This window comes from Ylistrum balloti, unplaced genomic scaffold (genome assembly GCF_031769215.1).
Source record: "Ylistrum balloti isolate Yb309-2 unplaced genomic scaffold, AGI_CSIRO_Ybal_v1 Utg369740, whole genome shotgun sequence".
In the NCBI taxonomy this organism is placed as follows: Eukaryota; Metazoa; Mollusca; class Bivalvia; order Pectinida; family Pectinidae; genus Ylistrum; species Ylistrum balloti.
This window is the reverse complement of record NW_026781950.1, coordinates 647,947-673,866: the sequence shown is the minus strand read 5'-3', so window position 1 is coordinate 673,866 and position 25,920 is coordinate 647,947. Positions and strand designations below refer to the sequence as shown.

General features: G+C 34.2%; 1 protein-coding gene across 1 annotated transcript in view; it reads right to left on the bottom strand.

Annotated features, from left to right (window-relative positions):
- Positions 1-2,257: 2,257 nt before the first annotated feature.
- Positions 2,258-25,920, bottom strand: part of LOC132543058 (ras GTPase-activating-like protein IQGAP1) — a 79,152-nt gene continuing 55,489 nt past the window's right edge. The window contains exons 21-43 of the mRNA XM_060206512.1: positions 25,255-25,397; positions 24,850-25,020; positions 23,917-24,000; positions 22,585-22,656; positions 22,133-22,202; positions 21,640-21,726; positions 21,100-21,221; positions 19,073-19,371; positions 15,567-15,641; positions 14,805-14,954; positions 13,789-13,929; positions 13,324-13,408; positions 12,819-12,983; positions 12,545-12,612; positions 11,722-11,854; positions 11,254-11,356; positions 10,932-11,070; positions 9,959-10,159; positions 9,440-9,554; positions 8,861-9,027; positions 7,886-8,020; positions 7,017-7,125; positions 2,258-6,174 (exon numbers count right to left, since the gene is read on the bottom strand). Of these exons, the coding sequence (XP_060062495.1) occupies positions 6,049-6,174; positions 7,017-7,125; positions 7,886-8,020; positions 8,861-9,027; positions 9,440-9,554; positions 9,959-10,159; positions 10,932-11,070; positions 11,254-11,356; positions 11,722-11,854; positions 12,545-12,612; positions 12,819-12,983; positions 13,324-13,408; positions 13,789-13,929; positions 14,805-14,954; positions 15,567-15,641; positions 19,073-19,371; positions 21,100-21,221; positions 21,640-21,726; positions 22,133-22,202; positions 22,585-22,656; positions 23,917-24,000; positions 24,850-25,020; positions 25,255-25,397 (2,960 nt within the window). The 3' untranslated portion in view covers positions 2,258-6,048. The remainder of the gene's footprint in view (positions 6,175-7,016; positions 7,126-7,885; positions 8,021-8,860; positions 9,028-9,439; positions 9,555-9,958; positions 10,160-10,931; positions 11,071-11,253; positions 11,357-11,721; positions 11,855-12,544; positions 12,613-12,818; positions 12,984-13,323; positions 13,409-13,788; positions 13,930-14,804; positions 14,955-15,566; positions 15,642-19,072; positions 19,372-21,099; positions 21,222-21,639; positions 21,727-22,132; positions 22,203-22,584; positions 22,657-23,916; positions 24,001-24,849; positions 25,021-25,254; positions 25,398-25,920) is intronic.

Below are 25,920 nucleotides of genomic sequence, written 5' to 3'. Positions count from 1 at the left end.
CTGATCATGTTTCAGTATGAATGTTATTTCTTTGAATTCCAGAATTAGGATGAAATCCCAACTGATATTGATGATATGCATATAGCGAGTTCAAGTTTGTAAAGTTGTAGCATTTGGACAGATTGCATTTTTTCCAGGATTTTTAAAAAGGTTTTCCTTGATTTTAATAACAATATTTTATTACTTTCATATTTTTGTTATATGCATTTATATTCCGTGCATAATAGTCAGAAGTCACCCCCTTTGTTTTAATTCACCAGGTTTTTTTATGTATATTATTTTACTTTCTTTTACTTGTTAAGTATTGTGTATAATCTTCAGTTTTGAGTTTTAAAGCTTGTTCAAGCAAAAATTAAGTATTTATCACATTGATTTTGTTGTTACAAGGACAGGGTTTGTAAATGATATGTTAAGTGTACAATGGTTTTGTGTAGTTTCCATGTGTAATGTGTAGTAGAATTAATTCAACTAATGTTATGATTAATATTCATCAGCACTAATGTTGTTATGCATTCCAAGGTTTTATTATTTTTGTAAATTGTTATAAAATTTGTTCTAGATTTGTCCAGATTTTTACTCAGTCATCGATGAGTCAATTGTTGTTAATAAGAGTGAAGATGTTTTAAGAATCTCGTGATTGGTAGCATGGTACATTTCTGATAATTGTAATGTTTTATTTAAAGTAGGAACACTGTGACAACAGTTGAACTAGAAGTTTAAAAGTAGAAGTTTGTCATTTCCGTCCTTCTGACTATTAAAGTTAAATTTAATACTGATATATTGCATGTGTTGTTTTTTCTGGTAGAGGTGGGGTGGGCATTAAGCATCACCCCAAAAGAAGTTACGTCTAGTATCTAGATTTCTTATTGAGTTAATAAAAGTTGATGCAACAGTTAAACATGATCTTTCAGACTGTTAAGTTTCTGTAAACTAAGATAAAGTTTTTCACAAATGAAATGTATTTGAATTTGCCAAATATGACATTTAATTTACACAGGAAAATAAGGTTTACATACATTGTCAAGATATTTTTCTGAATGCACATAATTCTTTGTCGAGTACTTGATTTTCCTACATTATGAATTTAATAAACACATGATGTATTTTGAGTTTGAGCAAAGCATAAGACACGACACCAGGCCAGTACCATCAGGGCCTATTTGTCCCCTTGTCTAAGAATAGAATGCCTTATCAATCTAAGAAGTAAAGTTTTAGAGTGAATACCTCTTTGAATGCTACACCCCTAATTTTTAGGTCACCTCAGACAAAGTCTCATGGTGACCTATTGCAATCACCTTCTTCGATGTCTTGCGTCTGTAATCAATTAAACATTTTCAATTTCTTCATGAATTGAAGCATCTTCAGGTGCTCTACCAAAATTGAGAATTTCATGACCCCAGGGTCCCACATTTCCCTGTGGGGAGGGGGTAAAGTTTACTATAGTTTATATATGAAAACTAGATTTTTCTGCTTAATTTGTTTAATTTCCATTGGAAATATTTCAAACTTGGTTAGAATTATGAGTGAAGAATGACAGCTTGATAGTATGCCTATTTTGATCCTGACTGATCACCAGGGACTGATGGGCAGGGCCAAAAGGCGTCAAATTGACTTAGATTTCAAAAATCTTCTTCTCAACACACAGACATGGTAGAATCAAATCCTCTGTATGAAAAGAAGCATCTGAAGGTGGTTTAATTACCAAAATGAGTCTCACAATTCTTCCAGGGGCAAAAACTTTTTTAGACTGTAATTTTCATAGAAAAATTACATTTTTGAGCATAACGGTTATTTCCCATTGGAATGACTTTTTAAGAATTAAAACACTGATAACTACTCTTTTAGCTTTATATTCATTATTGCTTATCTCGGGAGATTGTCAAGGCCGCTATGCCTCTTGTTTTCTCTAGACCTATATACTGATCAATATTATTGCCCAAATTAATATTATCCATGCCATATCTTACATAATTCAAAATCTTCATATTGTACTGTAAACCAGCTTCCTTTCAAACATGTTTTACATTTCTGAACTTCACAAAGAAAAATTTGGTAAACTTCATCTATTATAGAATAGAGTGTACATGTACTACAGACCGTTTCATAAAAGTTAATCACCCATTAAATTGTCATGTTGATGGAATTTGGTTTCTATATATAAATAATTGACTACAGAATTTCTGTGCTCTATTTAAAAACACTACTGATTGTCCTACCAGTGTGACAAAAAGGAAAAATACTCTCAGAATAGACTTGATACAATAACATGTCAATTTTTTATTCAGTCACAAATACGGCACATGGTTCTAAAATGGTAACTCTGTACGGCATACAGAAGTAAAATAACTAGTAGCACCAGGGGCAAGAAATCAAAAGTTAAAACATATAAAATATATCACTAGATTATAAACAATCAGATCATAAGCCTTGAATGAAAATAAAGAAATTCACTATAAATGCCATCAGCACATATTTATCTTCAAAAATTACAGAAATTCTTATTACATGTTTCATGCACAGATGTCCTCTGGATTAAATGTGGAGGTATTCTCCAGTGGCTAACCCATTTTATTGAATTGGTGATATATTTTCATGGTTAAAGCCTAGTAAACTTGAAAGTACAGCTAGAAATATCAAACTCTTGTAGAAGTCATTATTGTTTCATAACATACAATGTTGGTCCCATAACATTAAACTGCTGGAATAAAATCTAATCTCCAATAAGGGAAAGTTACTTCTTCTAATGAAGGGTTTGAGCAAATGTCATTTAGCTGGAAGTTGGTATTGACAGGAATAATAATTATTTCGAATTATTCATATTTCAAAAAGTTTCTCACAAAACAAATACTTTGCATTCAAGCACAACTAGCGATTCGCAAGCCTACATGATTCCATTTCAGAAAGCAGTATAAAGCAAGACATATTCCAGATGATGATAATCAAATGGTTCCATATGAACCAGAGGCTTGTATTGTTCACCTTGCCCCTGTTAACTTATTTGTGGGTAAAATAGTCTTTATTAGAAGATTGTAACTTATTCTACATGTTGTGAAAATTAAACTACAGGTACAATGTAATTTTACAATTTACATGTACAAAAAAAAAAAAAAACCTGATTACTTTTCATGTTCTTGGTTTGTTTAAGGTTTTGTCAAGTGAAAACCTCCCCTGTAATTTTCCACTTAGCACTAATTTTATTATCTAACATCATTAAGTTGGCCTTTAGGAATACATTGTAGTGAATTACATCACTAAGTCATTGAAAAACATTGAATTCAAAGAATTTCAGAACAAAATGAAATTTTTCACTGGGCTCAACCTAAGCTATCATTTACTTTTTGTCTTCTTCTAAACTGAAAAACATAAGATTCAGAAGTTGATATACCATGTCAATTGCATTGATACCGTTAAGACAGCACTGGAAATACCATACAATTTTTTTTACACTGTATAACAAACATTTAAATTCGTGCTCATATATTATAAAGATTCATCTGTACATCCAATTATTTGTAGAAGTTATTTGTCAACAAGTCTAAAGAAAGAAAAAAAGGAAAAAATAAGCACACAAGTGAACAGCAAAAATATAAGTAAAACCTAATGGCACATTAAAATCTTGATGCCAGTGTTTCTCAAAATCAATAAAAATTCTTTCTCTCCAGATTCTGTCAAATTCGCTAACAGTGATCCCAAAGTTTGACTGGACATTAATTGGTAGTATAACAAGGTTTTATATCATCTATGACGCCTAACTTTGTACGTTAATTGTTGGAGCTTTCCTAGAGAAAGAAGAAATAGCTTTGGTCCTGCCAAGTTGTAAAAAAATCAAACCTAAATCTGTGATCATGTGTAAATTGTGTTTCAGTGTTCAAGTCTAGCTTTGAAATCAACAATCAAATTTCTGGTACAAATGTAAGCATTCTATAATATGTTAACTCATCTCAATCATTTCAAGTGTTCTTTCGTTGGTAAGCATCAGAAAATATTGCACTAACAAGGATTCGTTGCTTTGGTGAAATTTTCTTCTCTACGAGCTAGCAATATTTTAATGGCTGTCCCCAGCACAAAAACATACTTACGAAAGCGTATTCAACTTCAAAGCCTGTCTAGTTTGATAATAAATTACATTTGGGACAGAATATTGAGCTCAAAACAACTGCGGAACATTGTGAATTTGTTGCACTGAAAAATATTCAGAATTCTGATTCCGCCAGAATTAGTTTTGTCTCACACGGAAGAAATACTCAATAGCCTTCCCCTCTCCATGAAATCAAAAAACCAAAAACTTTATGAGGAGTAAAACTGTAGCAAACCCCATTATATTGCTTTCGCATAGATTTCAAACCAACAAAACAAAATTGTGTTTTACACGAGGAAGGAATAGGAAAGACAAGAGTAAACAAACAGTACCAGTAAACAATTCATAAAACTTTGTTATAAACATTGCATACAAGCTTCCTCATACAAAATATATAAATTACATTAAAACATAAATACTGACTAATCTGAAGAATATTGGCATTGCCCCTTGCACGGTTTCTTCATCATATTAAAACATTTAAACATTGGAAATCATGCGTCATTTGTATAGAAATGCGACATCCGACAAAAAGTCTTGTATATTTCATAGAAATCAAACCAAACCTTCTCGAAAAGGAAAATAAATGCGTAAAGACAAGAAAAATGAAATTTTCAATAACTTTCACATTTACTTTCAAAATGACCTAGGCTTTGTGCTGCCAGATCTTTTGAGGAAGATATAAACTCTATATCAAAGGTAAAGTTTGAAAGTGGTTTGAATGCAAGTCATTTGAAAAATTCTAGCAATATGATAATTGGATAATAATAATGAGTTACTTCCTTGATGTTGCAGTTAATGATTCCATGGACAAAACAATATTTTTCTCAAATTGCTATGTATAAATCAATGTTAAATTAATTACAGCACACAGAGAAATCTTCCCCCAGACAGATCAATGATGATTCTGCTCTGCATAGATCAATATTAAATAACTGGTTTCCCCCAGACAGGGCAATATAATGGCTATTTGAATGCTACATGAGGCTACAGTGCGTGGCCTGCTTGGTTCTGGTCAACAGAGACCGACCTATAGCTCTTAATTTGACAGACTTTCCCTGGTCAGAAGTCTGTCAGTCTGAGACAGGAGTTGTACAGCATTAATCAATGAAATCAATAGATCACTCTTCCTAAACTAGCTTTCATCTCAAACATTACGAAAATTGTGGTTTGTCGTAAATATTTACCTTACCAGGTATATGTAAACGACGGAAAATGAAGCTTTAAAAGAGTGAAAGATAAGTAGTTTCACAGATTAATTAACTGTTTTCAGCTGGTCTTTATAACTATGGACTCTCATTGCTGAATATGTGTATGTCTACCCCTTTAATAAGAAAGGTCAAAAATATATATTTTATTAGTAATGTTTTAGTAAAAGAAGATAAACAGCACTCACTGTCTTCTGACTGATTATGTAATGCTTATAAATATTAATAGAGAAAATGTCAACAGAAATATTTAAAGCATATCATCTATCCTTAAAAAGATCTGCAGTAAATGTCACATCAACACACACAAACCACACAGAATTTGTTTCACCAGAAAATTTTCCATTCAAGTTAACCAATATGCAATGGTTTTTTTTTCCTAAGCAGAAGTTGGTGCTATTGACATTTCTATCATTAAATTTCAATCTCAGATATAAGTTGTTTGTCATTCATGTAAAACAAAAACACAAGTTTTGAAATATTTTCTAATTTTGATGCAACACCTAAACTACCAGCAGTGGTTTAGCATGATTATGGCGTTGGTGCAGTGCCTTGAAGGACAGCTTTGTGTTTCCTGTATTCAGACATGTATATCTGTAGTCAAGCAGTTATTACTCCTTATGACCTCTGACAGCAGTCACATAGCTCACTAGAATCAGATGGTATCACCCTTTTTACTTCGAGTTTGAATGGCAAGATCAACAGAAGATATGGACGAGGGTAGATAACTCTACCTGAACACAGGACCTAAAACAGGAAATGTTATTTTTTCGTTTGTCGACCATAGAATTTTTTGTTCAATAAGAAGATAAGAAGGTTGACATTGATACGAGCTTTGTTGAACATCTCAATAACCGCTACGCCCTCATACTGGAGCTGGAGCAAATCCTGTAAAACAGAAAAGAAATATTCACTATCAAGTGAAAAAGAGAATTCTTTACAAACATTTAAGAAAGTAATTTTTTCATAACTACAAAAAGAAAATAATCTTTTCACAATACAGAGCGAATAATGTTAACATAGAAAGGAAATCCTTTACAAATAAACAAGAAAACAAACTAACAGCAAAAAAATTGAGGGGTTTTGGTGCACACTGTTGTTTGGTGCACACTATTGTTTGGTGCACACTGTTGTTTGGTGCACACTATTGTTTGGTGCACACTGTTGTTTGGTGCACACTATTGTTTGATCTTTATCTGCTCTTTGGAAGTTGAATCTTTTCTCTCCTTTTCTCTTCTCTGATTTTGCTCTTAATGACAAGACATTTGAACATTCCTTTGCAGAAATAGTGATGATTATCTTTACCTGGCAAATCCAATATGGCCTCCTGGAAGCCATTTTGTTTCTTTTGATTAGTCCCAAAATCAAACAAGCACAAGGAGAGACCAAAGGGAACATACATACTTCTCAAGAAATAGTAATAACAATCTTCACTTGGCAAAATTCAAGATGGCTGCCTGTCAGCCATTTTGTTTTTCTGATCAGTTCCAAAATCAAATGGGCACAACTAGGGACCAAGGGGAACTTACATATACAATTTGAGAAAGATCCCTACAATACGTCTCAAGAAATAGCCAAAACAAAAATTGTTTACAGTCAGTAGAACGGACCACAGATGCAGAGCAATTTGAAAAGCCCACCATCATCAGAAAGAGCTTCAATTTCTTAACAATGAAACCTACGATAGATTGGTCCTTCAAGTCCTTTTAATACCATAAAGATATTCTTACCTGGAACACAAGTTCCACTTTTTCCATATCTACACCCATGAATTTAGCATTGACATCAAAAGTTCCTGGATCTGCTGTGGCAGAAATCTCAAACATAACGTTCTTGAATCTGTAAAAAAAAAATGGAATGATGATGAGAATTGAAACTTATAAAAATAGGACTGTTCCCCATTGGAAAACTTGATCATATATGTCTACAACCCCATTTTTCAACACAATAAGGAAGCGGTATAGAGTTTCTTGACAAGGCCATGGGGGATATCTTTGTTCATTAGATTACCCCATTATAAGGTTTTTTTTTTTTTTTTTTATTAAAATCAAAAAAATATATCCTTGCTACTATTGGCCTTGTCATTTTGAAGTGAACAATGTGGACTTCATATTTTTCAGAATACTAATTTTGCATTGTGTTAGAGTTTACTCTTTGGGCAGTCTCGAATCTGTGTCTACACACCAAACACTAGCTTTACAGGAAGTGAAATTTCCTTTGTGTCTACATGTGGTCATGTTGTGAATCTGTTATTAATACGAATTTGCTGAAATGTGAGTAATATGTTGTTGTGACAGTGTCGTAAGTTTTTAGACAGGTGCTCAGATATAAATCCCTCAGGAAGTTGTAATTTTGGGTTGAAGTCAGTGATATTTTTGGATTTAAAGGTAAAAAATAAGGGGATATTTTTTGTTTACACAATTGTTACTACAACTGCTATGTACTAGTTTATAAATATATATATATCTATTCATACATTTAAGGGAGTATTTTTCAAAACCAATTGGTTGTACCTGTATATCTCTATGTTCTATAATTTCAGGAAGAAAACAAATTAACTGTTTCCACAAGATGTGCTGTAGGTATCCATTTGACTTACTGGCTATTGGGTAGTCCCTCAACATCTAGAATGACTCCCTTCTCATGAAGCTTGGATGCACTGTACTTCACAGACTCATAAGACACCTTGCCATTGCCATCACCACGTTTGAATATTCCTCGTGACTTCCTGTTACTGAAACACAAAGATATAATAGTTGACAACAGCAGCGTACATTTTAACTTTGAAAACGATAAATTTGCTGACTGCTACTACCATGTTTTATCTGGTACAAGCCCAACCAAGTAGCTAGTGCATCGAAATTGGGAAGAATCTTTCCCTGAATCAGACCCAACGTAAAAAAAAAATGTATACAAAAATAATGCACCAAAATGGCAAAGAATTAGGCATATTGCAATATAATTATGGAATGGGCTTTTTGGACATCAGTCCATACTTAGTAAAGTATGGTAAATGCAGGTTACAACATACATCAGGATTCTTTTGTGGAATCTTATTTACAGAGATATTTTTTGGTTACTGACCACTTGTTGGACCATTTTAAACTATAGTGACAAACTGAAATGTCAGTACTTGGATATGGTAGTTATCACTGCATGTGGCCATGCTATTCTGTTATATGACAAGTCCTTTCAATTCCTGATCTAGGAACATGCTGATGATGCTGATCATTTCAGGAGGAAAGGAAAATCTTAACATCACATGATGTGATCAGATCTAGTTTTTGAGATATACAAGCCTGCTCTAAAAAATGTACTGGATGAATTGAAAAACATATGAAACATATTTGTGTTTTCCTTACCAACATTTCTAGAGTGGAAAAAAAAAAATCTAATACTTACTTATGAGATCTACAAATACAGGATACAGGACAAGGGGAAAGAGACAACAGTCTAGAGTAGTTAATGGGATCGACAGCTTTAAGGTTATACGACCCCATTAAAATAATAACAAGGGCAAATAATCTTGTCAACTTTGTACACAAATTTTAAATAAAAAAAAAAAACAACTTACTTGCTCTTCTGCTGTAAATTCTCCATACATGTTTTAACATATCTGTTGTAATAGTCGATCTGAGACTCGTAAAATGTACGTTTTTCCTGCAGGCTCTTCAGCGTAGAACGTATACGCATCAGCTCTTGTTTACGGTTATTACGGTAACGCCTTTGGTTACGGATGTCCTTAAAACCGATAAAAAATTATGTAACGTAACAGTAGCATAAACGGTTGTGTACCTTCATGAAATAATAAAACACAATTAATTGAAATGTTATGGGAGAGACAGATTGGCATAAACAATAGGACTTCTCATGAAATTATCTCATTTTACTTAGCTCCTAATAATTACAGCTAGGTCCAGTGATGCTGTATGTTCAGCAATCCTGTGTGTTGTCTCATTTCTGGTGAACTATCAAATGATCGGAGTCTACATTGTTAAGTTTTCACTCCGTTCATGTCAGATTGTGTAGAGTGTTAGTACAATAATGAACTGGATCCCCAGTCATGGAGGTCAATGTGAAAACCTAGTCACATGTATAGATAATGACCTATTAACTTAACAATATAAAGCATCAACATGTAACTTGTGCCCACCTGTGCAATCATGCTGACTAGATCCTGGAAGTCATTTTTCCTGGAGACAACTCCATCCAATTCTAAATTCTGTAGCTGCTTTTTGATCTTGGTCTTCATAACTTGTATTGATAACCTGAAGAAGGATGGACATAACTTCTACTAACAGTTACACATACTAATGAAATTCAATTTTTATGAAATTAAAACTGGAATGGTAAATATATTTCTGACCAGATATAAATGACAGAAATGGAAAAAAAATGAATTCATCATAGCACATCAAAATGAACGAAACAAACTGAACATCGGCTCATATGAGTATAGTACCATCCATCAATATATTATGGTGTGTATGTAGTTACACTGATAATTTACCAGCAATTAATGCTCCAATTGCAGAATAGCAAGGATTGACTTTTGACTAAGTTGTAAAATCTACTGTACTCTGCTATTAGATGCCCCTGACAACATAATTCTAACAGCATTTGCTCTGTTTTAATCTTCATTACGATGAACTTTGACCCACATATAACATACATGGTTTCTGACAACATGGAGGGGTGACGCACTAGTCCCTTTCCTCCCTGTTTCGCAGACGCTTTCCGATCACGTAGCTCCCGTTTTTTGACGAGGGCTTGGTGAAGTTCCTCCTGTTCATCTGTAGCTGGGGACTCTAAGATTTGTGTCAGTGTGTCACCCGGTTGACATGCCACAACATCTACCACCAGACGCTTTGTTCTGTAACAAAACAAATGTTGATTATGTTTTATATGTCCAATAACCTGAGACTGCTTCAAATCTGAAGCAATGTTGTTATATTGTTGATATTGCCTATATTTCTTGTATCTGATACACATGATAAACTTGGACCTGAAACTAATTTCTTTGTAAGATTGGTTAGAAAATATGTAGCTGTTCACTACAGCAGGAGCAGTTAAATATAAGACAACTGTACAATGTGTTAGTTCATCTTAAAAGGACCTATTTACCATATGACGTGTTAGTTCACCTTATAAGGAGCTGTTTATGATATGATGTGTCAGTTCACCTTATAAGGAGCTGTTTAACATATGAGATGTCAGTTCACCTTATAAAGAGTTGTTTAACATATTCACCTTTTAAGAGCTGTTTAATATACAATAAGTCAATTTACCTTATAAAGACCTGTGTTACATACAAAGTGTCAGTTCACCTTATCAGTTGTGTCAGTTCACCTTATAAGGAGCTGTTTAACATATGATGTGTCAATTTACTTTATAAGGAGCCATGTCAATTTACCTTATAAAGAGCTGTTTAACAAACAAAGTTTCAGTTCACCTTTTAAGGAGCTGTGTAACATACAATAAGTCAATTTACCTTATAAAGACCTGTGTTACATACAAAGTGTCAGTTCACCTTATAAGGAGCTGTTTATCATATGATGTGTCCGTTCACCTTATAAGGAGCTGTTTAACATATGAAGTCAGTTCACCTTATAAGGAGCTGTTCAACATATGATGTGTCCGTTTACCTTATAAGGAGCTGTTTAACATTGGACTGGTCATCTTCTGGCACCTCAAACTTATTTGTAAGTGTGAGTGTTATTTCTGTTGTTCCCAGTTGTGCTACCACTGTATCTCGCATTGTTTCTTCCTCGGGCAGATCAACTCCTGTAAAATCAAATAACATCAAATGTATCCTTTAAAATTTCTCTAAAATGATTCATATCTACCAAGTGATTCAAGAAAATCTGATAACTAGACAATTTGGCGAATTAAGACTTTGATTAAAATGAAAGAATATCCAAGAAAGCACTGAAAGTGGAATTTTCATACTGGGTGAAACAAAATTACCCAAAAGTTCTGCTACTGTTGGAACCTCTCCGAGATCTTCCAGAAGTTCATGTAGTGAGTCATTGGAGTCTGGAGCAATCTCATCTTGATGCATCACTAACATCTGAGGACAAAGTACAAGTAAACTTACATTTGGGTACATATTGCTGGTTAACAAAACATTTGGGTACATATTGCTGGTTAACAAAACATTTGGGTACATATTGCTGGTTAACAAAACATTTGGGTACATATTGCTGGTTAACAAAACATTTGGGTATATAGTACAGAACTAACAATCAGGTACATATTACAGGTAAACTATACTAACATCATATAATACAGATAAAATAACATCTGGATACATATTTACAGGTAAACTTAGATCTAGGAACTTAGTACAAGGCCTTTTTAGGGAAGTTATCTTCAATTTTCAAAATAAGGGTTAAATTACTGCTTTAATACTGTCAATTTTCCACATTAATTCACCTGATGTGTATCACATATCTCTGACACAGAGATATAAATGACCGGTTTGGTGATGGTCACTATGTCTGAGTACTGGTCAACGTTAAATTTGGCCTCCAATTCCTCCACATCACAAGCCATTACACAGTAATGCCTGAAACACACATTTATCATTACTTGGTTGGTCGCTATAACACAAGTACAACATAACTTGCCTATCGATTCATTAACAAATTTCCCCATTTCAGGAATATTTGTGTTCTAGCTGTGGATGTGGCTGTTGTGATTACACCAGCCTTCTATTGTTCGAACAGGTGCACTAATAAAAGTCATCGTACAACGAGCAAACTGCATCAGATTTTACTTGAAAGTCTTTCTGCTACAAGACGGTCAGGGTGTGGAACAGTCTCATGAATAAGCCCAGCACTTTTTAAGACTGCCTGCATGGCTTCATGGACGTTGGTAACATATCTGCCCCTAATGTTTCAATCAGAATTTTGTTTTATCTTAAATTTCTGACTTGTTTTCCATCTTCACTAGACTGTCATCTTTTATATTACTTTAACTAGTTTTTTTGTTTTTCTCCAGTTAATATGAAACAGTGTATATATTTTAACTTCAGGACTATCCCAGTAAAATGTTTACCTGGCCCTCAGACCCCCAAAATAAATCTCTCCTATCAATAGCCATGGTTCAGTTTCCTGCCTAGTTCTTGGTAGGAAAGTATCAATTAAATTCTATGAGCAGTACCTCAAAAAATCTGGAGTCAAAAAGATGTTTTTCTGAAATGATGCTTATTCTCAACAGATAAAATGTCTCTTTAATAGAATCAAATACAACTTACTTGAATTTTTCATGTGCCTCTCGTATGTAAGTGTTCATACTGGACAGATAGGAACTCTCACCGCCAAACTGAAAGAAAGCCAATTTTTCAATCGCTATGCCATTAGACATTATTTATCAGAAAAAATTCAAGCCATATTTCCTTCATACCGTTCTTTGTTTTAAATCATTCCTTTCTGAGATGGTCATACACTTAACTTTGAAATATTGTAGTCCAATTAAAATTTATCTAATACAATCAATGAGCAGAATAATTTATGTAAGACAAACCATACCCCTTTGTTTGCAGCCGCAAATTGTAAAATTTTGGCAACCGAACCCAGATTTCGTCGCTGGTCATTGGTTAGTTGTCTGTCAGCACCTACGTTGATGATGTCGAAGGCATCAGGAGCAACAATGGCCGAGTTTATGTATCGGTAGTAGAGCAGGTTTCCTACAATCTACAACAGATCAAAGTTTATAGATCAAACATCCTGGGTGACAAATAACAGTCAAAATCAATGCATTTAAAAAAAAATTTTTTTTTATTACATGACTAGTATGAGATGCTCCCATTTTTACAGCCCCTCCCCACTCAAACAGTTTGCCCCTTTCTTTCATAAATTTTACTCAATATCACTGAGAGATACCCAGTTGTCTAGTGTTTCCTGAGAATCTGTTTAGAAATAGATGAGTGGCAACGAACATGTAACATAATGAAGATTACTTAGCACCCTGGTTGAGTTGAGCCATTAAAGTAACAAGTGTCTAGCCTATCAGCACCCTTGCATCTGTTTTTACCTTTAAGACATCCTTTTCCGGTGCCTCGGGGAACTTGGTCATCAGAGCTTCTCTTAGAACCTTGGCCATGTATCGCATGCCATACCTGTAATTAGGAAATATCACACCTGTAATCATGGATTACTTATCCTACCTGTAATTAGGAGTGAAATATCACACATGTTATTAAGATCACTTATAAAACCTGTAATCACGGTTACTTATCATACCTAAAATAAGGGACTATATATCTTCCCTGTAATAAGGGATTATATATCTTCCCTGTAATTAGGGATTATATATCTTCCCTGTAATTAGGAATGAAATATTATGCCTGAAATAAGGGGGTTACACATCATCTTTATAATCAAATGTTACATATCACACCTTTAGTTAGAGGTTAAAAGATAACACCTATATTTAGATATTAGATATAACACCTGTAACTTGTGATTACAAGGTTGTAGCAGGAAACTTGATACTTACGGAATTTTGTCAAGTGACTGTAAAATGGTGGTGAGGAATTTTTCTGTAACTTGCTGTAATTTAGCAATTGACTGCTGAATCATTTTCTGTACCTCGTCATGTGCTAAAGCTTGTTCTATTGATACGTCGTAAGGCAAAGCACTGAAAAGGTTCAAACAGCAATATTAATATAACCGTATACATAAAAAATGTATTGACAAGTATGGCAGATATAGACGTAATTTTACAAAACTTTTAAATTTATTTATGTATCATTCTGTGGACCTTACCCAGGTTTTACCCAGATTTATCAGTCTGAGATTCGGTCATGTGTTAGCTTACCTGGATTTATCAGTCTGAGATTTGGTCATGCCTCACCTTACCTGGATTTACCAGTCTGAGACAGTCATGCCTCACCTTACCTGGACTTACCAGACTGAGATTCGGTCAAGCCTCACCTTACCTGGATTTACCAGTCTGAGACAGTCATGCGTTAGCTTACCTGGATTTATCAGTCTGAGATTCGGTCATTTGTCACCTTACCTGTATTTACCAGTCTGAGACAGTCATATGTTAGCTTACCTGGATTTACCAGTCGAAAACTTGGTCATTTGTCACCTTACCTTATTTTATGGACCCCTCAGTCAGACATTCAACACCTTATCTAGTTTTATGAATCCAAGAGTTGGTCATGTGACACCATATCCTCTTTTACCAATCATATAGCGCCTTACCTGGTTTTAACGGCTTCAGACTTGGTCAGGTGACACCTTACCTGGTTTTAACCATCTCAGTCAAGCGACACCTTACCTGATTTTGATGGTCTAAGACTCTGTCAGACCTAACCTGGTTTAACAGCTTAAGACTCGGTCATGTAACAACTTACCTGGTTTACTGGTCTCAGATTTGGTGACATGCTACCTAGTTTTACCAGTCATGTGACACCTTCCCCAGTATTACCAGTCATGTGACATCTTACCTTTTTTTACCAGTCATGTGACACCTTACCCAGTTTTACCAGTCATGTGACATCTTACCTTTTCTTACCAGTCTCTGACTCAGTCATGTTGATCCATGTTTTATACACGTCTACTGGATTTGTATTGATGCGTAGATTTTTGTCCTCAATGACTTCAGTAACCAATGGGTTTAACATTTCTCTTAATGAATTCTGACCCCGTTGATTCCTGAAAGAAAGAAGCTGTTTTTAAAATCACAATGAAACTTGTATCTAAACAAAAGTACTGCAGGGCACAACAATAGATGCCCATCCCTTGCTGAAGAAACATGCCCTATTGTATAGAAAAGGTTAAAAAATGGTAACAATGAGTCAAAATATCACGAGGGAAAACAGTACGATATATTTCAATGATAAAGAGATGAGGGAAAAGTCTAGACAAGATTAAAATGCTGAAAACAACAAAAGTGCAATAACTTTTTGAAATATGGTAAATGAAAATGCAGTTTATGGGAGAATGAGGGGTGCCTTCCTATTTTTAGATATTTAACTGTCAAGAACAAGATGAAACAGATGAAAAACATGAGGACATTGAGGTAAGATGAACACCTGATAATAATTACATGGGACATTCTCTGTTTACAGAAAGACCCACAGTATGTGTCAATTAACCTCATAAAAGGTCATGGCTCATCCCACACAAACTTTCCTTGTTCTTGGTAGATAACCTTGCTACAGTTTATAGCTATGACAACCATTTGTAGACCTTACTTGTTGTTACTATGAAAACCATCTGTTGATCTTACAAGTTGTTGCTATGACAACCCTATGCACATCTTACCTGTTAAATCCCACAATCATTTTCACTACAAGTGGATTTCCTGTCACAAAGTCAGACATTCTGTCTACCTTCAGTCTGTAATGCAGAAATAAAAAGACATATGATTAGAGCAATTCCTAAAATTCTACTAAATTTACACTAAATGATGTTCGTGTTATTGGTCAATTACTGAAGGAGAAAAATCAGACAAATGACACTATTGAACATCAACAGAAAATGTTCATCTTTCAGTAAAACAATTAGGATCTTTTGGTGAATGTGAGAATAATTTATCAAAGCTAATTCAAGAATTAAGAATTATTTGGTAAAAATTTTAAATACTTTCTCACAAACTTAATATTTAGTAATGCAAAATCTAGCTCAGCTACAACCCACTACACACCTAAGTATAATATATACAACTTTCTATAGCATTAGGGCAACAGATATAGCTAGTAAACTGCTGATTATACAGAAAAAAAATGGCTAAACTAATGGTTTTATTATTGAGGATGCCCATGTGGATCATAATTGTTCGTATTTTCATGAGATACCTTGACAATGTATGGTTCGTAAATAAAAATGTTTAAGCACAATAACAAATTAATAAATCCTTTTACACAGGTAGCCAAGTGACAAAACAGAAGTGAGAATTGATATTGGAATTTTTGTATCTAAATGTTTTGAATTTAATATTTAAGTGCACATTTTCACAAGAATTATCAATCTTCATGAAAAAAAAATCAACATTTAAACTAAGGTGCTTGCCTCCCTATAAATATCATAGCAGGTGTAGAAGTAGTGAATGGTGTTATTAAAAAGCACTAACAGCATATGGTAACATATAATATTGTGTATTAAAAATATCTGTTCCAGTTGTTTTGTTAGTTTGTTTTAATTCTAATTTTCCTAATATATGTTGGTTTTTTTCCTAATTTTCCTAATATATGTTGGTTTTATTTCTAATTTTCCTAATATATGTTGGTTTTATTTCTAATTTTCCTAATATATGTTGGTTTTATTTCTAATTTTCCTAATATATATGTAAATCTAGGATATATTTTTTCTTCGTAGATTATAAAAATTCACAGGTAAGTACAACAAAATGAACGTTTCATTTCTACCTCTACAGATCTTGACCATAACACTCAAAATGTTTCATAATCAGGTGTATTTTTGTTTTTAATCAATGTAAAGAATGACATCAAAGGGAAACCACTCACACTGAAGACAAGAAACAGTAAGGTTTTCCTTAGAAAGTTGTAGGAAAAAGCTGTATAATTAGAAAATTAACCACACATAAAGAATAAAGGGGAGACGAAGTAAAAAATATGAATAAAGAAATAAATTTAAAAAACAAACAAAACTAGATACTATTGCCACACAGTAAACTAAATGTAACACAAAAGAATATACTGCATGTAAAACTGAAGCAAAACAATGAGATTTATGTTATTATTAGATACACAGACAGATATGATAAATATCATGCATTAAGTTGTCTCCCCTTTATATAATCAACTGATTAAAAAAGAGTAACTAGCAGTTATCAGTGAAGCTGAGAAGATGAATGAAAACTTGAATAAATATATTGTATAGCAAATACAGAAAATTAGCAGTAATATACTAATCTCTCAATATGTTTATATTTAATTCATCAATGTTAAATACAGTATGGAGTTAATTTCCCTTAAATAACTTTGTATTAAAGAAGCTTGTGATGTCTATAAGCTGTGCTGTTGTTTTTTGGCCTCTGCCAATGTGTTCAGATTTTTGTTGGTGTCTTATCTGTGTTAATGTTGGCACTGTGATAAACTATTTGTCATCTAGTGCTCCATTTCAAATCTACAATACAGTATTGCAAATTCCTTGTCAATACTAAATTCTTTATTCCGCAAGTCCCATATCACTTACATGTACAACACCAAGGTAGATAAAACAAAGATGAAATTTTGTTTTCTTTATAAAAAGAATTAACCAAAAAAGGGAATACCTGACAGACATGCATACTAACTTTCCATGCATGTTGAAAGAGAAAGTAGAAGTTAAATACTGCCATCACTAGCTGGAGCCTACACAACTACTGCTGTATCAAAACATTTTTGTATTTCCATCCAACAGCTTTACATGGACACTTCCTGTAGGAGTTCACATATTTCAGAAACTAATGATCAATATAATTTCTACTGTATCACAAATAAATAAAATTTGAAAAAAAAAAAAAAATATGATATATATATATATAAAAATCTATCATGAACACTGCATACTGCATTAATCTTACTTCTCATGTCAAGTTTGAACACAGTTTGCTAAATCTTTATCTCCAAGTGTTTGGCTGCAGCTAGTTAAGTGCTAGGACATCTGATATACATTGACTTGTTTACAAACTCATGCTACATTGAGAATTCATCCATAAATACTTACATTCGTCTGGAAGGTTGGAAAGGTTAAAATATTGATATTATTTTGAGAGAAACAAAGACTGTGACTGGTGTATGTATCAAAATGCACTTAAGGATGTATGCTGTCTTATTTGTACATGTAAAGTTACATGTACTTCCATTAACAGATAACTTACACCAGAATAACCAGTAAATACATATCATTCAGTTTTTAAAGGATAGTCAATTTGAACTATGTTTCAATCTGTAGTTAGTTGTCCATTAATTGAGAATGCTTGTCAAAGTAAGGTAGCATATATCCTTAACATTCCAAGGATAATAAAATGGTGATAAACTGATGATGCAAGGTATTAACCAAGGCCAGTAAGTCATCCTACACAACATGTTCTGATGACAATTTACACATGTTTTGATGACACCTATCACAACATGTTCTGATGACAATTTACACGTTTTGATGACACCTATCACAACATGTTCTGATGACAATTTACACGTTTTGATGACACCTATCACAACATGTTCTGATGACAATTTACACGTTTTGATGACACCTATCACAACATGTTCTGATGACAATTTACACGTTTCGATGACACCTATCACAACATGTATTGATGACAACACATTTTTACATAGCTGTCACAACATGAATTGTGGATAGTTTACACATTTTTTGATGACAACCTGCACAACATACTTGCTGTATGATATGGCACGATATAAACCAATTTTCTTACATGACAACTAACTTTCATAATTTCAGTAGCAAAACAATCTTGCTATGATTAACTTTTGCAAAACAGACAAAGCTATACTGTAAGTTTTTAACTGAACTGGCAACTTTGTTTTAATTGTGAAAGTTGTGAAAGTAAAATGCAAAATGAAAGAAAGCTGGTATACACTACTAACCATTAGGTAACTATGGAAACTGTGTAACTATGGTAATTGTAGAAAATGCCTTTTTATATAACTACATTAACTTTCTAAAGTATCTGTAGAAAAATATGATGTTACTATAGCAACCTTAGAAATTAATTCATGAAAACTCATTACGATAAAATATCTATAGAAATTGTAGAATACACAATATCAATGTTACCATGGTAACAATACACTTACGCTATCTCTTCTTCCAGAGCCTTTCTAAACAGCTTCAGAAGTAAGTACTCCTCCCGCTGGTTAGAGCCGTAGTTAAACAAAGAATAAATCACTGACTCCATGAATTTGGTCGTGCGACTCTGCGGCATCTCGAAGATCAGTTTGGCGAGGTAGGTCGGATTGGTTTGTAGGAGATAGAAGAGATACTGGTAGGCCTCCAGTCGGTCATGGCAGTCTTTACTTAAGGCCTTCAAACCTTTCGGTGCATTCAGGCTCATCTCCTTGTGTTTGGATAATTTTTTGTCGTGTGTGATGACATCCTGAGAAAGAAATATTCATCAGTAATTAATATCCCTTTAACAACACCATAAAGACAAAGTTTTAATACAGTTACTTATTTACATCACTATGTCAGGCTATAATTCTATTACCGAAGACGATATCGTTACAAGTCAAAATATAATACTACTGAGATACAATTTTTCTACAAAATCCCAATCATCTATAGGAAGATCACATGTTTTATATTATAACAGTTGAGTTCTCACATTTACAAAAAACATTTGAAAATAGCAATGTTTGCAATTCTGACGTCAACACAAGTTCCCTGGGATTTGTGAAACAGACTATACCATAATGTAATATATTCATTGTTTATTATCCCTGTCTACATTTACAGAGACTAACTTTTGTGAATTTGTTTCAACCTCTGAAACCTCCAATGAGGGGAATCTTCCTGATTCCACATCTCAAATCAGGGGAAAAGCGTGCGAGAATTTTCGATGAATTTTGCACTCCATGGAAAAAAATTGCTGTTCAGTTATGGAACATGAATGAAACGGTGTTTGCATATTGTGTCAAACATGTAAAAATTGTCTTTCAGTTTTTATGCCCCATGGAATGTTGGTTTACAGTATCTGAAACCTTATTTTATGTCAGTCGAGTTCTAATAGGAATGAAGACACTATTTCTGATAAGAAATCTTTACCAGTAGGGAGAAATCTCATATGTAACTCTGTTTTGATAATAAGTTTCAATCTGAGTATTCTTTTCTCATATTAAAGATGTAAGGCAATTTCTGTTCTCACCTGTAGGGAGAATTCAGTTCTCTCCTGTAGGAAGGGTTCAGTTCTCTCCTGCAAGGAGGTTTCTGTTCTCACCTGTAAGGAGAATTCAGTTCTCTCCTGTAGGAAGGGTTCTGTTTTCTCACCTGTAAGGAGATTTCTGTTCTCACCTGTAGGGAGAATTCAGTTTTCTCACCTGTAAGGAGATTTCAGTTCTCACCTGTAGGAAGAGTTCAGTTTTCTCACCTGTAGAGAGAATTCAGTTCTCTCCTGTAAGGAGATTTCAGTTCTCACCTGTAGAGAGAATTCAGTTCTCACCTGTAGGGAGAATTCAGTTCTCTCCTGTAGGAAGGGTTCAGTTTTCTCACCTGTAAGGAGATTTCTGTTCTCACCTGTAGGGAGAATTCAGTTCTCTCCTGTAGGGAGAGTTCTGTTTTCTCACCTGTAGAGAGAATTCAGTTCTCTCCTGTAAGGAGATTTCAGTTCTCACCTGTAGAGAGAATTCAGTTCTCACCTGTAGGGAGAATTCAGTTCTCTCCTGTAGGGAGAGTTCTGTTTTCTCACCTGTAGAGAGAATTCAGTTCTCAGTTCTCTCCTGTAGGGAGAATTCAGTTTTCACCTGTAGGGAGAGTTCTGTTTTCTCACCTGTAGAGAGAATTCAGTTCTCAGTTCTCTCCTGTAGGGAGAATTCAGTTTTCACCTGTACGGAGATTTCAGTTCTCTCCTGTAGGGAGAGTTCTGTTTTCTCACCTGTAGAGAGAATTCAGTTCTCAGTTCTCACCTGTAGGGAGAATTCAGTTCTCTCCTGTAGGGAGAATTCAGTTTTCACCTGTAGGGAGAGTTCTGTTTTCTCACCTGTAGAGAGAATTCAGTTCTCAGTTCTCTCCTGTAGGGAGAATTCAGTTTTCACCTGTACGGAGATTTCAGTTCTCTCCTGTAGGAAGAGTTCAGTTTTCTCACCTGTAAGGAGATTTCAGTTCTCACCTGTAGAGAAACTCGGTTTTTGATGAGAAGCCCAATTTTGATATCCATAGTGTCAAGGTCATGCTCTAGCTGCTGTGTTGACCGGATCTCTGTCACTACCTGCTGTCTAAGCCTCTGAAGTTCTGCAAGAAAAACAAAGTTCCTCAAGGACAAAAGAACAAAAGAAGGCCTAAAATTTAAGGTAACAGATGTTCCAAAGGGCCCCAGGTAACAACATCTCTACAGGACCCATGGTAGGCAGTGTCTTTTTATCTACTTAAACATGGCTGCCTCTCCTGTATTAATGGAGAAAATAAAAATATATTTTCTAGTCTTTTCATGGCTGAATATCAGGGCAAAATTTATCACTGGTAACAATGTTATGAAAATTCCCAAGTAACAAAGAGTTTCATTGAACATGAAGAAACAAAGCAATTCAAAATCATTACATACAGATTTATACACAAAAATTCCAAAATTTGTATCAAACAGTTATCTCCCATCCACATGATGTACATATCCAAATAAGGAAACTAAATATACATCCTTGAGATAACTTACCTATCTCTTCTGAGTAATCTACATCACTGGTGTCCAGCAAATGTACAAATTTCTGGACGACGTTGAGAGGAGGGTTGTCTTCATGCACTGAGGAAAAAATCAAATACTTCAAAATCATTTGTACAAAATGAAATCCAAGATGGCTACATCTCTGCCAAATCAGTGCTATCACAATCATCTCAGGTTGAAATAAAAAAAATCCATCTATAAGCCACTTTTGACAAATCAGTCTGCATGTTTAACATCAAGAGATGAAGGAGATTTCAGGCAGAGGAATGTTCTTTCAGCACCTTCTGATGACTATCCACTTGGCCAGCTGACAGCCATTTATTTCTTTCTATCAAATACTTACAACAGTAATTCTAAGTTAAGAAGCAATGATATCATAGCTAAGTACAGAAAATATCTTCTGTTATAAATGATAACAAGAAATATTGACTCATTTCTATTTTCGGACTAAATTTGACCCCTGAACTTCCTCTGATTTACTTACTTAATGCTTTGTAGTCATGCTTAGCTTTGTTAGAACGTACAAATGCCTGGATTTTAATCACATCAGCTTCCTGTAAAATAGAATATTTAATCATTCAACACATCACTCATACTAAACATCTTTTATCAGATAGGACAATTAGTACATTCACAAGCACTTTTCTTAACGAAACCATTTGTATGGTATGCTTAGGTTTACAGGCCTGATTTGCTCATAATGAGAATCTAACTTCAGCTTGTAATGTAAAGACGTCTTGGAAAAGGAAAGTGGGAAAATATTGATTTAATTAAATCTTTGAACAATTTCAGTGTAAGTAATTCTGACAGATAAAATATCTGTTACATGCTGCTAATAAGTTTCAGACAAAAAATTATTTTCTTGTAGAACTACACAGGTAACAAAACAGTGATTTGTACTGAAGTTTTACATTACTGTGAAGTATATACACTTACATGGTCTTTGAAATATTTGAGCCGACGGCGATATTTGCTGGCCTCCCTCCACATACGAACAAGAGCTTGCAGCTGAAACGGGGGGAAAAAAAAGTCATCAAATTAGAAAGTTTTTACCAGATACTGCTAAAGAACTAATTTAATATAACAAGAGGCCTGGAGGGCCTGCATTGCTCTCCTAGACATTTAAGTCAATAATACAAAACTTTACATTTCTCTAGAAGGTAAATATTTCCCCTGATAAGTATCACCTCACAGATACAGCTTCAAATTCCTTTTGGGTGGGGACAGAGATCTGTTGTTAATCTCTTGATGTCAAGCAATGATATTTAGTTATGTGATGGTAATATCAATGGCTTCAAAGATAAAATCTGTCCTGGGGTGGGATCAGACCCCAGGACAAATTATCAGTTATGATTGTGTTTATCTCCTGATGCTCAGTAATGCTAAAGTTATTCAGTGGGGATCACAGCTGTTTCTAAGAATAAAAGATCCAAATAAATTGTTGATGGTGCAAAGCAATAATATGAAAATGAACTAAATCTCTTTGGGGTTAGATTTTCCTTGTTCATCTTGTCCCAGGGGCCGAGACCCACCATTTATACAAAACTGATTTTCAATCACCAAAGCATGCTTCAGAACATATTTGGACAATATCCTGCAATTCCCAAAGAACAATATAATATAGATTTTCAACAAATCAATAGATTTTCCTTGTTGGGCCATGCCCCTTAAGCCCCTGGGGCCGAAACCCACCATTTATACAAAACTGATTTTCCTTCAGGCTTCAGACTTTATTTGGACAGTATCCTGCAATTTTTAAAGAACAAGATGGACTTAAAAGAAATGGATTGATTTTCCCTACTGGGAAATTGCTTCACCTCAGTCTCAACGAGAAAAAGAATTTCTTTGAATGATATTTTGTGATGAGACAACCTAACTGCCAAAAGAATGCACATAACCACCCTCTGTCAATAATTTATGTGGAGTAAAAGATTGTACAAAAGCCACATAAATTATTAGCATCCTTCAATACAAATTTAGAAGAAGAGACAGTGGAGCTAAATAATAGATTAAACTACAGATGTTTCATCTTTCTAGGACTCATAAGGAATACTATTGGTCTAAACTTTGAAATCTAACCCTGAAGAACCAAGGAGAATCAAAACAGACTGAAAGAAATTAACCGAAAACCAAAATAGGTTGAAAGAAATAAATGTTTATATCCTGATGGGGTGGTGCACTCACCCATAATGCCAATTCATCTGTCATGTAACCTATATATATATCTCTGAGGCAATCTGATATGTATTGTGATAAAGAGACACTCACTTTGACGACAGCATCATAATTATCTTTCAGGTAAGCCATTCTGTCCTGGTATTCCTTACGCTGTTTATAACCTTTCCAACAGGCCTGAAAAACAAAACCAAACTTATCACACAGACGTTTAGACATTTGATCTTTTAACAAGTATAAACATCGGCTTAATGTTCAAGATTAACTAAACTTTTTAAAACTTTTTGTCTCATATAGACCATTTCAACAGTGAAACAATCATTTAAGATTGTGACCTCTTCTTATCATAGCTTTTAATCTGAATAAACTGAACAAAGCTTGTGATCCTATCTGAATGATGCTTGTAACCCCATCAGAACAAGACACTTTGGTGAATTACAGTCCCACATTGTCAACCCCCCCCCCCTTCCCAAGGTAAACCTGTACACAAAGTATGAAGTTCCAATGGTTGGTAGCATCAAACATAGAGCCTGGACAAACCTTTTTTGATGTAGGTCAAAGGTCAAAATATAGGTCTGAGTTACCTACTTTTAATACACAACACAATGACTCATAAAGGTGAACTCATACTCCAAGTATTAAGTTCCTGTGACAAGTAGTGTAGGAGATATAGCACACAGGCAAACTTTTTCTTTGATATTGGTCAAAGGTCAAAATGTAGGTAAAAGTGACCTACTTTTGATATATAACACACTGCTTCACCGAGATAAAGCAATATCTCAAGTGTGAAGCTCCAGTAACAAGTAGGAGACAGAACCTGGACAAGAGCAAAATGATGGATGGACAGAAAGACAGACACAGTGAAACATAGTCCCTAAAACACCCCCACCCCAACTCCAAATGGTGAACTGATGAATAAAAGTTTGTAACCCCAACTGAATAAAACTACCATTGTTTCAGAATTATAGTTAAAATCAGTTACACAATTAGATATGTATTTATAAACAACCAACATTTCTGAATTACCTGTATTTTAGTTATTGCTGGCAGTTGTGTGTTCATGAAGTTGACTCTTTCAGTATAGGCTTTCCTGGCCAGGTACCCTCTCACACAGGACTGTATCCGTACAATAAAGTTCTCATTGGCTTTAAATAAAAGTTCTCGGTCATGTTCTGCAGTCACTTCGGATACCACTTTCTATAAATAACAGAGAAACAAAAGGTTATAATATCACAAAATAAAAGAAAAATCATAAACACTGATAAAATGATACACTGATTAACCTAATCTGCACACCAGTAACTGTTAAAGGGTCAAAACTGGTAAACATGAGATCTCCTGTTTGAAACTGATGTTGGATGAAAGATATATCTAGAATTCAAGAAGTCCAAGCTACCATTGATGGAGATCGGACGGCTGATGCTGGCCTACCTGTACTTCCTCCTTAGTAAGCAGTTCGTGGTCCTTACACACACCATCCTGTCGGCTCCACGAATACTCCTGGTCATGAGTGTTATAGAAAAACTTGGAGCCATCTTTTAATCGGTTCATCATCCAACCACTTCCACATTCCCCTGTAACATAACAACATTATTTCTCATATATAACTGTATGTTACCCAGTAACATAACTATAATAATAAAATGGGAGGAAATTTAACCAAAAAGAAGAATTTAGAAAATAAATTGAGAAAGTTCTTCAGTTATATATAATCTTAAGGAAATTATGTACAAGAAAACAGAATCCATTACTCCATTACACTTATACAGTCAAACTCCAATAACTCAAAGACCTCATTTAATTTAAAGCATTCTGTCTGCCCCTGCCTAACTTTACACAATACATTTGAACTCACTTAAATCAAATATACATTTATCTTGAAATTTTCCCATGGTCATGCTAAGTTTGAGTTAACGATGTTCGAGTGTATGTTGAAGATCAATTAATATCAGTTTTGGGGTAACGTTCTGTAACATCTCATTTTCTGTTTTGTCTTTTTTTTTTTAAATTTAAAAAAATTTTTTTTTTCTTCAAAAAACAAAATGTTAGCACTCAACTGACATAAATTTAACACAGAATTTATCAGTTACTGTAGAA